This window comes from Canis aureus, chromosome 22, assembly GCF_053574225.1.
Source record: "Canis aureus isolate CA01 chromosome 22, VMU_Caureus_v.1.0, whole genome shotgun sequence".
NCBI lineage: Eukaryota > Metazoa > Chordata > Mammalia > Carnivora > Canidae > Canis > Canis aureus.
Window position 1 is genome coordinate 49781078 of NC_135632.1, and position 15271 is coordinate 49796348.

At 43.1% G+C, this 15271-nt stretch overlaps 1 protein-coding gene across 6 annotated transcripts in view; it reads left to right on the plus strand.

The window, feature by feature from the left end:
• SNRK (SNF related kinase) overlaps positions 1-12283 on the plus strand; it is a 57888-nt gene extending 45605 nt beyond the window's left edge. For all 6 annotated transcript variants that reach the window (XM_077865987.1, XM_077865991.1, XM_077865990.1 and 3 more), the window contains 3 exons: positions 1982-2194; positions 4576-4710; positions 8464-12283. In XM_077865987.1, coding sequence (XP_077722113.1) covers positions 1982-2194; positions 4576-4710; positions 8464-9655 — 1540 coding nt within the window. In that variant the 3' untranslated portion in view covers positions 9656-12283. The remainder of the gene's footprint in view (positions 1-1981; positions 2195-4575; positions 4711-8463) is intronic.
• The last annotated feature ends 2988 nt before the right edge of the window (positions 12284-15271 follow it).

The following is a 15271-nucleotide window of genomic DNA, read 5'->3' on the forward strand; positions in this document are numbered from 1 at the left end:
TTACAGCCAGTTGTTTTTAGTTATTATCCTGTTTTAATACACATATCTGTATGCTTAATTTAATAAAGTCGATAATTAATCCTTATCTCTTCCTAAACAACACAGAATCCTTAAAACACTTTACCATTTGATGTTTTTTAACTCCACAAATTATGAATATTATTATTCTGTATAGTAAAAAAAAAAATTTAGAATTACCCAGATGTTTGGTAAGAACTTGGTATATATCTTTCCATTTGGGATCAAATTCTTTTGCTAAAATTATACCCTTTAGAATTTCTTTGATGAGCATTTGTTGGTGATCAACTTTCTCAATTTTTCATTGAAAATCTCTTAATGTTACATGTGCCCTTGAAAGACAGTTTGACGGAGTGTGGAATTCTAGGTGGACCATTGTTTTCTCTCAGGTTATTGAAGACACATCTCTGATATGTCTTGTTGCTTTTGGGAAGTCAGCTGTTTGTGCACAGGTGATCTGTCTCTTCTCAGGCTGCTCTAAGAGCTTCTATTCATTCTGCTTAGGATGTGTTAGGCTTTTTGGGTCAGGATTTGTGTTCTTTCGTGAGTTGGGAAAATCCTTAGCCATTATCTTTTCAAATGCAGTTTCTTGCCCATTCCCTTGTATTTTCACTCTGTCCACACCTTGCCTTTTCTTAGTCCACCAATGTAGGGTTACTCCTTGGTTCTATCTTCCAATTCATTAATTCTCTTTATGTCTATTTTTAAAAAATTGTCCATTGCTTTTTTTTTTAAGTCTTTTGTATTTCAGGCTTGTCTATGTCTTAAACATATTCAACACAGTTATATACATATATATATATTTTTCAACACAGTTATATTATTCTGTGTCTGAAAATTTCAGTATTTGTAGACTTTGCATTCTGATTTTGCTATCATGTTTTTTTAGTTCTTGTTAAAGGTACTTGTTTCCTTTGTATTTTTTGATTGTGAGGTCATATTTCTTGTAATATTATGTAGGGAATTCTTTTAAGTTACATTCCTATGGAAAGGGTTTGCATTTCCTTCTCTATTGTAGTTACTCAGGAGCACCTTCAGCTTAAAACCACCTTAAATTAACCTCTTCTCTATGCATACCATGCAGATTAATTTGGACCACAGGTCCATTAATTTGGACCACAGACTTGTGTGAGGACCTGTCGCTAGAAATTCGTAGAAGAGATTTCCCTGCCCCACCTCCACAGCCAGTGTTGAGGCAAGCAGGTTTCCTTCTTGATATCTTAGCAGTAGATTTGTTTCTCATTTCTCAGTCACCGTTACACTGAAGCTGGGATTCCAGCACTTTACAAGGGCTCTAGTTGTACTTTTTGCCCTCAGTAGGCCCTACACATTGTATTCTATTTTGTGCACTCGGTGTGGCTTTCAAAACCAAAGCAGAAGCAATCAGGTCAAAGGCTAGCTTTGTCATTTGCCTCCTAAAAGTCCTGCTTTGACTACATTTTTATCTGTTGAGCCTGCCTTCCTGCCTGCCTTCCTGCCTTTTATCCTTCCATCCTTAAGTATGTATGTATTTGTTACTATGCCAGCACAATGCATTTAAATAAAATATATGTTTAAAAGCCTGTGGCATTTTGATGGTTTTCATCAGGGTCATTTATGCTTCCTGAAGCAGAAGTTGGCGCATGCACTGTATTCTTTATGTCATTGCTGATCATGATAGCCGGTTCTGGTATGCCACTAAGCCACAGTTAATTCAAGGGCACATGTTGATATCTAGAGTTAATTCTAGATGCTAAGAATCTGTTTGGCTTATCAGTATATCCAGCAGTTGTGATTTTCTATTTATGAATCTGATGGTACTAAATTTTCTTTATTCCCATCTGCCTTGCCACCATCACCACTAGTGAACCTAATGAAATTGATGGTATTAAGTGTAGGAAACAATTCTGATTAATAAAATAATCCACTGTTACTAACCCCTGCCAATAGTTTGCTCTAACGGTGGACTTGCCTTCCTTTCCAGCCTGATCACACGGATGCTACAGAGAGATCCCAAAAGAAGGGCCTCCTTAGAAGAGATTGAAAATCATCCATGGCTTCAGGGAGTGGACCCTTCACCGGCCACAAAGTATAACATCCCCCTTGTGTCATACAAAAACCTCTCGGAGGAAGAACACAACAGCATCATTCAGCGCATGGTGCTGGGGGACATAGCGGACCGAGACGCCATTGTAGAGTATGTCAGCACTTATCAGCATGGGGCCATGGGTTTAGGGTTCTTGGAATGATCTCTCATTTTAACTTGTTAGGGCCTGTGGACACTGTAATGGGGAGCGTTCTCAATTGGCAGGGGCTATGTCATTTGTTTCTAGAGTGCCTGGCCCAGTGCCTGTCTTATAGTTTCAGACTTCATTGTTCGGTTGTTTTTATTTTCATATTAGTGAGTAGGTTCTACCATTGCTGGGTGGCGTCAGCCAATGCTGTGGCCTCTGTCCCTTACTCTAGGGGTGGATCGGAATAGCTTCTTTTGTATCTTAGTACATTTATTTTTCATAGCGGCATCTTCTCCATTGTCATGTCTCTCTTTGCTTCCCACAGCAATCTGGAAACGTGGGAAGGAGCACAGTCCTCTAAATCAGAGGGCGACATATGGGGCCTGTTACACATTGTTGTAAGGAAAATTTTAGTGGGCCACAGTCATGCCTCCATGGCTTGGATATTGTCATTGGCCACATTGTGCTGCAATATCAGGGTAGCTATAAGACCACATGACCCACAAAGCCTAGAATGTTTACTTTCTGGCCCTTCAGAGCCCTTGGTGCAGCAGTCTGTAACCCACAAGATACAGAGTTGTTAAATAAGTCGTTTAAAACAGTATAAAGATTCTGTTGCTTTGGTTTTTTTTTGTTTTTGTTTTTTTTTTTAATTTTTTTTTTTTATTTATTTATGATAGTCCCACAGAGAGAGCGAGAGAGGCAGAGACACAGGCAGAGGGAGAAGCAGGCTCCATGCACCGGGTTGCTTTGTTTTAATAATGATTTATTTCTGTCTTAATAATGATTTATTTATTTATTTAATTTAATAATGATTTGTCCTGTCTAGAAAATTACAAAGTATTTCCACAAATGAAAAGTCAGAAGTTACTTACCCTATTGAATGAAATAGTCGGGTATGATGGAAGGAGGATCTACTCGGGGAGGGGGGAAAAAAACCCCCAAAACTCAGATTCAGAATTCTGATTGAAGTACAAATTTCTACAGATTTCCAGCTGCATTATGAATTTTCATACTTAATGACCTAAATGAACAGGAAGAGCAGGACACTTGCTATTCCTGCCAAGGGCACTCACTTTAGGAATGTGTAGAAAGTGATTTTTCATTTTGAGTGTATAGAAGGCTATTTGTATCTCCCTGAATTGGCTCAGTGTTCTTAGCTTAAATAAATATATGCAGTGGTACCATTTTAGAACTATTTGATTCTTGTAAATTCAATGATGAATCCGCAGGGAGGGATAGTCTCATTGGTTCTGGCAACCCGCTTTGCCTGTCCACCATGGACAGGTGCACAGGGAGCAGGGGCTGGGAGGCCCGAGCTTACTCTGCCCCTAGCTGCTCTCAGGTCTTGTCTGTGGCTTGTGTCTGTGACCAGCTCCTCCTTCTAGGCGTGATTCCTCCACTCAAAGACACGTTTCTTAGTCCCCTTGAAATAAGCCATTGACCTTATCTGGTATTCCACTTAGGAAAGCATCTAAGAAGTCATTCTGAGTCCCGAATTTCATCTTGGGCTCTGACTTCAGAGTCCTGCATCTCAGTCTGCCCTGCCCCCATGAGCTGTGACCCCTTGTTCCTTTTGTGAAAAGCAATCCTTGTATTGCTGGTTTCCTGAGTGTTGCTTGTGTATTTTCACGAACCATGGAAGGTTTTTGCAAAGTGCAGTTCTGTATTTCTGGGCCCTTCGGCAGTTGGCAGGCTGGGCCAGCCGCAGGAGAGGAGGCGGCTGGGTGCCCTGTGGGCGGGATGCTGCCAGCTTCTGGCCTGCGGGGTGCCTGCTCAGACTAGGCACCCTGAGCACTCTTTAGAAATGGATGAATGGATACATTGATTTTATTCAGAGAAGAGGCTAATGACAGGCTCTCAGTTACATTAATAATTCATTAAATGCAGAAAGTGTAAAAATAAAAACGTACCCTTGTTTTTCTGATTGATACTAGTATTTCAGTGCATATTCATGCAGCTCATTTCATACTTCTGATGGAAGCCAGTAAGCCAATTTAATGGAAATGAACACTTTGACACAGATTAGAGTTTATATAATGCATACATTCTTGGAAAGCTTCATCACCTTTTTTTATGCATTGAAAACTGACATCCAGCTCAGCTGCCATCAGCATTTGGATTTTTCTTACCAACTGAATGTTTCTATGTAGTTTCTTAGAATTTCAAGAGCAGTCTAACTACTAGGTTTATCTTTTTCTTCTTGTTTTTTCATCATTTTAAAGATTCCAGGTTATTGAATTTCATTTGCTTGTACTTCAAACAACAAAAAAAATTGAGTTCTGCTTGTGAAAAAGCAAACGTGCTAATGTGGCTTTTATTTATTCTCCCTTATTTTCCTCAGAGCCCTGGAAACCAATAGGTATAACCACATCACGGCCACTTACTTCTTGCTTGCTGAAAGGATCCTGAGGGAAAAGCAAGAGAAAGAAATACAAACCAGATCTGCAAGTCCTAGCAATATCAAGGCCCAGTTTAGGTGAGAACAAAATCTTCACTGATTTTAGTAAGTTAATGTTTTGAAATAGAGAACCCCTATGCTTCCTAACTCTTTGGGGCACGAGTATAAACCATGGTGACAGCCTCACTGGCAGGGCCATGCCTGGGCTCTCCATGTGGGAGTCTTGTTCCCCCATCATCAAGGCCACCTTCCCTCCTGGGGCCGCAGCAGAGGAGCTGTGGCTGTTGGCCTGCTCAGGAGAACACGTTTGGAGAAGCAGCCTCAAGCAGAGTGTCTGTCAACTACTTTCATTAAACTGTTCAGATCTGATATGTATTAATGTGTTATTTTCTTTTCATTTTGTTTTCATTCCAGCAACAAAGCCAAGTTTTCCCTCCATTATTTCAAATAATTTTTAAGAATACTTAGGGTGTTTCTGTGCTGTGATGTTATCTCAGGATTTCAGTGATTTGACATATCAGCTAGTTGATTTATTGGCTGCTTGACTTTGGAGGTCACGTCACCTCTTTTTGACTCAGCTTCCTGGTCTGTGAAATGAGAGTAATGCCACAATCTGCCTCCTGAGTTGTGCTCCACGTGTTTGCGGTCACTGTTAGGAGTATTTCACCACCACTGGTGTCTTTGGTAAAGTTGTGACTGTGCTCTCCCCTGTTTTTTCCCCTCTTCCCCCTTCTCCCCTCCCCCCTCCCGCTTTGCTTTTTCTTCTGCTGTATTAGCTTTCCATTTAAAATCAAGGCTAGGAAGGTCACATTTTTACATGACCACTATGAAAGCTATGTAGAATTTATCTTTCCCTCTCCAGATAGAATAATCCATGGAAGTGTAGTGATTGAAAAACAGAAGGTTGCTCCCAGTTCTGAATAATTCTCTACTCATACATCCATATACAAATATGTGTGTGTGAATATGTAATAATAATTATTTACAATAGGCAGAAAGCCATTGGATTTAAATTACTTGCAGTCAGCTTGCTATGTGTATGTTGTTACTTGGGATGCAGCTCAGAGACGAGAGAAGAAAACATTTCTGGGTGACCAAAGAATAAAGATTTAGAAGTTTAGAACTGGACTCAGTACCTTCGTTTATATCTTGGATGGAGGCTTCTGTAATGAAACGTAGGCACACTGTCTGCTATCTGTGTGGAAAGGACTGGGTCCCAGGAAGCCAAGGACTTGGGCAGGAGACAGTCCAGGACAGTGACTGAGTGGTAAGGTCATCCTAGTCCTGACCTGAACTCCCTGATGGAAAAGAGCAGGTTAACCACGCGTCGGGCCACCACGTCTGGGGTCACCCCAGCCTTACAGAACGGACTCTTTGGATTTGAACCGTTTTCAGCGACACAGGAAAGTTGATCACATATGTGAATGAGTTAAGTTGCTTTTACCTTATTCTTAGAGTCACAAAGCCAACAGAGGCTCTAAAGAAATATCAGAGCCTTCCCTCAAGTTTTCCTTTCATCCTCTTGGGGATGCTGGAGTGGAGGGGCTGTGTGGACCTCGCCTCCTCCCCAGCCCAAGGCAGGTCATGCTTCTACTTCCTTGCCTTATTTTTACTGTCACTGTGACTTTATGGTTAAAACCCCAGACCTGACTTGATTCTGTCGCTGGACATGCCTTCAGGTCAGAGTGGCCTGGGGCTCCGGACCCTAGACTGAGTCAAGAGACAGGTATTTGAACGGGCATAGCTGTTCCGGAGGTTGGGGTAGGCAGGGTGAGCCAGGGAGCCCCAAGTGCACAGAGAGTGCCTCCTTCGGGTCCTGCCAGTGTGGGCTGGAAGTGTGGTGTGGTCTGAGTATTAGAAGAGGCCTCTGGAGGTCCTCCAAGGAGTAGACCCCAGCAAGGGAGGGCTCAGTGCCAGCATCCTCTCAGAGCTCAGGAAGTGAGGAGGAGCACGGAGACCAGACCGCAGCAGCCACTCAGAAGCTCCAGCGGGGCGGGGGGTGGGGGTGGGGGTGGGGGGTGGGTAGAGTAGCCTTGGAACCCCAGGCTACATGTTGTCCGCAAGCCTGCGCCACCTTGGGCAGGTTTCTTACCCTGTCTGCATTCTTACTTGTTCATCTGTGACGGGGATAATAATGGCCCCCACCTGTGGAGGGGTGGGGGGATGAAGCACGTCCATCCCTGTCGGTTCCCGTGGTGGTGCTGGCTCCGGTAGGCCCTCAGGCCTTGTGAGTCCATGTGACTCATTTCTCATTTCCAATTCTTGTTTAGCAGTCTCTCCTCTCTTGTGTTAACATAAGCCATAGTTTGCTCACAGTGTTCTGGCAATAAAGATGACTTACTTAGTTTAGCACAGCATTGAGCTCAGATGTGTGCTCGGTTAATGTGAGCTGTTGAACCATTTGATGTACTTCAGACCTGTTGGTTCAGAAGTGGCCAGTGGTGGAACTACCCCAGTGGCAGCACCCACCCATCCTGTTTTGGGGAGTGGGTTCTGAGAACGCTTTTGGCTTTCTTTTCAAGTGGGGTGGGAGGCGAGGAGAGAAGATCCTCCACCACGTGTGGATCCCTCATCCTGGATGGCGCCAGCTGCCACTCTGCTGGGTGGGACCCGGTCGGCAGGTGGCCTCCCAGCCCAGGGCTCCAGGGTGTTTGTGTGCGTGAGGGCCAGGGTGTGCAGTTCCCCAGAGCTGCAGGCCTGGCCAGGGTTTTGAGCATTTGCGTTGGTGGGGGAAAGAGGACTAGTCCAAAGGCACTTAGTGACCTCAAAGATGTTATCCAACACTCGGTTGTTATAAACTACCAAAGCAATGACAAGCACAAATGGACCCCACTCCACTGACAAAGAGGAAATGGCTCTGAGTTGGGGGAAAATGTCTGTCGTAAATTCCTATGAGTTTTTTTTAAAGCTGTAGATTTAATTGAGTTTTATTTCTAGGATAAGATAATTGGAGTGAAACGAAAGTGTTGTAGTGTAGAAGTTACTGTTTTAAAGATCTCTGGCATCTGCTATTCCCCGGACAGAGCACAGTTGAGAATTCCAAAACAGGCTGGAGACCCGTTTCAAAAGTTTTTTTCTTTGGCTGCCAGACAGTGTTCTTGTTACTTGGGTGACTCTAGATTGGGGAATAAAATCAAAGTTTAAATAATTGTGGATTTGCTACTTACTATACTTGTGTGGACATTTAAAAATACATGTATTTATATTTAGTGTTGTGTGTTTTATAATTGGTGAAGGAGAGATGTATGTGTGGCAGCGTCCATGGACTTTTCTTTGCAGTATTCTTGTGTTTAATCCACTGAATTATTTCCATTTATTTTTATAAACACCAAACTTTTATACCATCCTGTCATACTTGGAAGACTGGGAATTTCAGGTGAATTGTATTTGATTCTTTCAGGTGAATTTTATTAGCAAACCATTGCCCTTCAAAGGTGGTGATCTAAGATCCAAAGGAATGAAACATGTGGTGTTTGGTGTTTTTGCTTTGGTGATCTCCCTTGTGCTTTTTTAAACTGCTTTTCTTGTGGTGTGAGACTAGTATGGCAAAGATGGAGTAGCTCTTGGCCTCCTTTTCCTGGTGGCTCTGATGAAGTTCTCCTTTGGCTGGTAAGCCACAGACCGAGCCGTGTTTCAGAAGCACATTTGCCCTGCTGGTGTCCTTCATAGGATGGTGAATGGGTTTGCAAGGCTGTGGTTTCTCTCTTTTCTTTTCTTTTTTTATGTATTTCTTTTTTTAGTCCATGGATTTTGCCCCAGTAAGTTTTATGTGATATAGTTTGAGTAAAGTCTGCATATTACGTGGTTTTCTTTTTCCAATCTGTTACACAGGCAGTCGTGGCCAACCAAAATTGATGTTCCTCAGGACCTTGAGGATGATCTCACAGCCACTCCTCTGTCCCATGCGACTGTCCCTCAGTCTCCTGCACGGGCCGCTGACAATGTCCTCAATGGCCACCGGAGCAAAGGCCTGTGTGATGCGGCTAAGAAGGATGAGCTCCCGGAGCTGGCTGGCCCGGCGCTGTCTACAGTGTCACCTGCGAGCCTGAAACCCACGGCCAGTGGGCGCAAGTGCCTATTCCGGGTGGAGGAGGACGAAGAGGAAGATGAAGAGGACAAGAAGCCCATGTCCCTCTCTACCCAAGTGGTCCTGCGCCGGAAGCCCTCGGTGACCAACCGGCTGACGTCGAGGAAGAGCGCTCCAGTCCTCAACCAGATCTTCGAGGAGGGGGAGTCCGACGACGAGTTCGACATGGATGAGAACCTGCCTCCCAAGCTGAGCCGGCTCAAGATGAACATCGCCTCCCCGGGCACTGTGCACAAGCGCTATCACCGCAGGAAAAGCCAGGGCCGCGGCTCCAGCTGCAGCAGCTCGGAGACTAGCGACGACGACTCGGAGAGCCGGCGGCGGCTGGACAAGGACAGTGGCTTCACTTACTCGTGGCACCGGCGGGATAGCAGCGAGGGCCCCCCGGGCAGCGAGGGTGACGGCGGCGGCCAGGGCAAGCCGAGCGCGGGCGGCGGCAGTGCGGACCAGGCCAGCCCGGGCGAGAAGAGTGCGGGCGGGGGCAGCCCCGCGGGCGGCTCCGGTGGCAAGCCCACCGGCACGTCGGGGAGCACCCGCCGCTGTGCCGGCCCCGGGCCTGGGGAGCTGGTGCAGAGCCTCAAGCTCATGAGCCTCTGCCTGGGCTCCCAGCTGCACGGTGGCGCCAAGTACATTATCGATCCGCAGGGTGGCCTGTCCTTCTCCAGCGTCAAGGTCCAGGAGAAGTCCACGTGGAAGATGTGCATCAGCTCCACGGGGAGCGCAGGCCAGGCCCCCGGAGTGGGTGGCATCAAGTTCTTCTCTGACCACGTGGCGGACAGCTCCACCGAGTTAGAACGGATAAAGAGCAAGAACCTGAAAAATAACGTGCTACAGCTACCTCTGTGCGAAAAGACCATCTCTGTGAACATCCAGCGGAACCCTAAGGACGGGCTGCTGTGCGCCTCCAGCCAGGCCAGCTGCTGCCATGTCATCTGACCTCGGCTCCCACTGGCCACTGGCGCGCTTCCTGCTCTGAGTGGTGAAGACCGGCTCACTTCACTGCTCTCTTTTGGTTTTACTCTTTTAAAGTGGGCGTTAGGAGCAGTTATTTATTACCTTTTCGTTGGTCCACCTGACGATGTGACAATGCATGGTCTTTGTGCATGCTGCTAGATACTACTTTTCTTTTCCAGCCGAAAAGTCTATTGTGTAATTTTTACATTTATAATTTTAATGTGGATGATCAGGATTAAATTAAAATGTATATTTGGAACCTAATATAAATGGAGCACTTAGAAATGTGTGATGTTCTGCACTTAACATAGAGAAAAAAATGCTTTTGTTTCCTTGTGAAAACTCTAAATTCCTGTCCTGACCTTCTGTGATAACAGAAACTCCGTGCTCGGAGGCACACTCCGTGGTGTCTGAGACAGAACCAAAGCAATAACGTGATGCCGACAGGCCTGGTGCCTGTGAGCGTGTGCGTGCCCCACCCTCCGAGGCCTGTGCGGAGCCAGTACAGCGAGCGTCTGCACTGAGAACCTTAAAACCACGATTTCAACATACCCACACCTGTTTGTCTTAAGCTATAGTGTGAAAACAAGTTTGGGCTCTTAAAATTTAACTGAAAAAGATTTTCTTGTTTTGTACTAGGTGAGATAAAGTACTTAGATTTATAAGGCAGCTTCCCCTGTAGTGGTAAATTACAAGCAGACAATCTTACTTTGTAATGTGATCAAGTGAACTGATGGTGTCTTAACTCTACTTACAGAGTGTATAGTCTGTCTGACAGAAAAGATGCTCAGTGTCCATTCTTTCCTAAAGGGCACACCCTAGGGTTTCCTTTAAAACCATGGAGATAGAGGAAGCTGTACGGCCTGATACGGGAGCAGAGGTGCACACAGAGGTTGGCAAAGTCAAAACCCTATGAAGTAAAAAAAAAAAAAAAAACAAAAAAAAAAACCTGGGATTTTTTAGGAGTTTGGTAATTAGATCGACTCTCTTGTTTTTTTCCATTCTTCTATATCCTTTAGCTCAATAAGCTATGAAAATTGGCTGATTAAACACACAAAAGAGTAAAATTCACACAGCAAACGAAATGCACAAAGCCTGCTTTTTTGTTTTTTGTTTTTGTTTTTGTTTTTCTGGAAGTGTTTTTCACTTTGCCGTCCTGCCAAAATAATAAAGACCTCTTGCTTTAAACTGTTCCTGTACAAAGACTACTTTTGACCAGATAATCATCTTTCATGGCATTTTATCTTGTAAGACGCAGTATATTGGCAGATTGCTAATTTTAGAAGGGGCCAGATGCTACTTGTTTATGCTGTGCCCTGGGGGTCTTCAAAGCAGTGCTTTTCCACACTGGTGATAGGATGTGGCTGGGCTGGGGTTAGGGGAGGGGAGCTTTCCCACACTCATGTCTCTGAGTGGGCAGAGCACCAAAGGACTGCATTCCATTGGTCATGGTTTCTCCAAGTACACACTGACTCTGCTCCTTAGGGTTCATACATTTTACTCTGAACTCTGAATTTCACAATATACTTACTAAACTAAGATGATACTTAAAATACTTATTTTACTTTCTAGACCTAGGCTAGATATGTTTTAAGCTACAGCTCTAGTTCATTGTGATATTTATGATTGAAAGCTACCAGAAAAGATGTGTGGGTGAAGCCATAGAACATATTTGCTTGAAATTCTTGAGCAGGGATCTTATAAAGGGCCAGAAATAAGATGTGTGGTTCACATAGATAGTGAGCGTAACATCTGTATTAAACGTAGGAGAGAAGTTTATAAAGGGCATTGGCAATAAACTCTTTGTTGCAGCTGTTTTCCAAGTAATGTAAATACTTCTTCCTGTGATAATGTATAGCCTTGGAATGGCACCTTTTAACTAACCCATACGTGTTTGTTTTCCAATGGTTTTTTATATTCAGATGTATATATGGTGCTCACTCTAGGATCAGCAGTGTTGACCGTCTATGCTGCATAGCTGTATTATAGCCTTATTAGTTGTGTGTGGTTGGTTGGCCCTCTGGGTATACAGATGTTAGTCTGAGTGGCGTCTTACTCATTTGTTCATAAGTGAATGATTGTGCATGTGTTGTATGTCATAGTATGTCGTCACATAAAAGGGAGGGAGCAAATAACCATTACATTAAGATAATATTGGACCAAACTATTTACTAGCTCTAAAGTTTCTTGTACCCCTTAACCTGTCTTCAGAAGTTGCATAGAGTTATAGTAGTGTGTAAATTCAATATTGTGGAAAAACAATTAGTCTTGTATTTTTCTGTACGTGTGTGTACATATATTATATATATATACACATATATATATATACATATATATATATAAAATTATGTACTTCTGGCAATTCTATCTGTATTTAAAGATGTGACAATCTTGACACCGATTTTAAGAAGAGCTGTGAGACTGAATCAGAATAAAGCTATCCCTACCAAGTAAGAATTGATGTGTTAAGAGGGTACAGAATTATCAGCTGATTGGTCGATTGCTTCCACTGCTGGTTGATTTCCTCATTGTGTAAACATTGACAGGTATGTGACAGATGGGAAAAAAATCCAAATAATAAAGTGGCATATTGGTGTTCAGCAATATAAACCGTGTCCCATGTTTCTCTTTCTTCTCCTGAATGCAGCTTTCTCAACAGACTCAGCCTGGGTGACATGCAACTCTGCACATGCTGTGTACCTGCACTGCCAGATGCAACTGAAAAAATAGAATTGTGACTGTCCTTGGTTTAAACTCATGACCGCAAAAATAAATGAATAAATAAACAAACTCATGACCACAAGTGGCTCCAGGACTGCCTGCTAATTATGCTTTATTTCCCAATTCATGGCTTCCCTCACTTGGCTGGTCATCATGCTCTCAAATAATGGAATGAAGTGAAGCCATTGAAACTGCTGCAGGCTCCCACTTCCTCCTCCCACTTCATCTGAACCCGCATGCCCTGCCCTTGCTCCTGGTTGTGTGATTCTGAGGTCAGTTCCTTTACTCACACCTTGAGGCTTTATGGCTGTGAGTGAGGCAGCCATGAGGACTGCTCATTCCCTGCTTTCTCTTGCACCATCCATCTTTGCTTCACTGCTAGATCATTCCTAATGGCAAACAAAACGAGACTTGATTCCCCTACCTTAAAGAGATGTCTTTGTTCTCTCTCCTCTTGGTTCTTTGAACCCTTCCAGTCAGACTCTTGCTGCTGCCACCTCCCCCCACCCCCGGCCCATAACGCTTTGCTCAAGGTTATTCTTTCCAGCATTCCATGCGCTGAAAAAATGGTGAGTTTTTAAAAACAGCTTTAGAGATATAATCCACATGGCACACAACTTGCCGGTTGTACAATTCCATGCTTTTCGTGTATTCTCAGAGTTGTGCAACCATTCCATAAACCCAAAAGGGAATCTGTACCTGTTTGTACTTCCTCCCTTCCTGTCAGTTACCCACTGGGGCCTTAACACTGGTGACTGCTGACCCTGGCAGTCAGCTTCTAATTCTTGGTAAGTTGGTCACCCCTTCCTCATAAATCTCTCATTTTGGGCTCCACTTGCGCCTCACTGCTCTTCATCCCACTGGCTCGTCTCTCAACTTCTGTGCTTGGAGTACCCCAAGGTTCCTTTCTGGATCTTTCTCTGCACTTAGTCTCTTGGTTATCCCATTCAATCTAACATTTGTGTGCTGATAGAACCCTAAAGTATATGTAGCCCACCTACCACAAGCCAGATTCTAGCACGCTGTTTGACTTCTCTCCACGTTTGTGTCTAATAAGCACCTTTTTTACATGCCCCAAACTTAGAACCTCCCCCTTAAATCCTTCCCTTCCCAATGCTTCACATCTCATAAATGGTGGCTCTAAACCTTTTACACAAGTCAAGAATCTGGGAATCCTCCTTCCCTCTGCAATCCCAATATCCAATCCATTAGCAAATCTTAGGCACCATTCAGAAATGGATCCCTTCTTACTGCCTTCACTGCTAACACCATCATCACAACTGGACAACTGTAAATGCCTCCTGGAGGGTGCTGCTGCTTTTGCCCTTGCCATTTCTTTTGACTTTTTCTTCAGCAGTGTGAGTGAGACTTTTATTTATTTATTTATTTTAAATTTTTTTTTTTTTTATTTATTTATGATAGTCACAGAGAGAGAGAGAGAGAGAGAGAGAGAGAGAGAGGCAGAGACACAGGCAGAGGGAGAAGCAGGCTCCATGCACCGGGAGCCCGATGTGGGATTTGATCCCGGGTCTCCAGGATCGCGCCCTGGGCCAAAGGCAGGCGCTAAACTGCTGTGCCACCCAGGGATCCCGAGTGAGACTTTTAAAAGCTAAACCAGTAAAAGTTCAGTAAAAAGGTATTTAATTTCCAAATTATTTGGGGGACTTTCCACAGAAGTTTGTTACTAATTTCTACTGCAGTTCTGTTTTGGCAAGAAACTGTACCTTGTATAACTGAAATCGTTTAAATTTTACCAAAACTCTTCCTATGGCTCAGCTAATGGCCTTTCTTGATGAATGTTTTTGTGAGTGCTGGGAAAGTGCAGTTGTTGGTAAAGTGTTCTACACAGGTCAGTCCAAGTTGCTTAGTAATGTTAGTCAAGTCTTCTGTATCCTCACTGAGTTTCTGTCTCATATCAGTGAGAGAGGAGTACTGAGATCTAGAATTGTGGATTGGCTATTTCTCCTTTTAGTCCTATCAGCTTTACTTCATGAAATTTGAAGCTTTGTTGTTAGGTACACATTTAAGATTGCTAAGTTCTCCTGATGAACTGATCTTTTTTATCATTATGAAATACTCTTGGTCTCTGGTAAACCTTTGTCATGAAATCTACTTTGATATAGCCACTCTACCTTTCTTTGGTTTGTGGGACTATTTTTTTTCCACCTTTTTTATTTTTAACCTATCTATGTCTTTATATTTAAGGGACAGTTGTTTTGTTTTTGGATTTTTCATTTCTTTTTTATAGACAGCATATAGTAGAGTTTTGCTTTTTATCCAATCTGCAAATCTTTGCCTTTTATTTGGAGTATTTTAGATCAAGTATGTTTAGTGTAATTATCAACACGGTTGAATTTAAATCTACCATCTTTCTGGTTTTCCATTTGTCTCATCTGTTTCTTATTTCTTTTTCCTTCTTTACTATGTTCTTTTTGTTTGTGCACTTTTTATTGGCTTATTGTTGTGCCTCTTTTTTAGTGGTTGCTATAGGGATGGATATAGATATAGATATCAATGGGTGGATATATATGTGTATATATATATATATACGCACAGCATATTATACATATGTGTATATATGTATAAAACTGCAATCTACCTAATGTAGAAGAACCTGACAAATGTGCACTTTACTCCTCCTGTTCTTTGTGCTATTGTTGGCATACATCCTATTTTTACATATGCATAAATATTTTTATTTTAAATTGTTTTCTTTTTAAGAGATGAAACATAAGGGGAAAGAGTGTCTTCTTTTACCTACATCTTTATTCTTTCCAGCACTCTTCATTTCTTTGTGTAGATCCACATTTTGATATTTTCCTTCTGTCTTTAGAACTTTAAATTTTCATACGTGCAGGTCTGCTGACAATATATTCT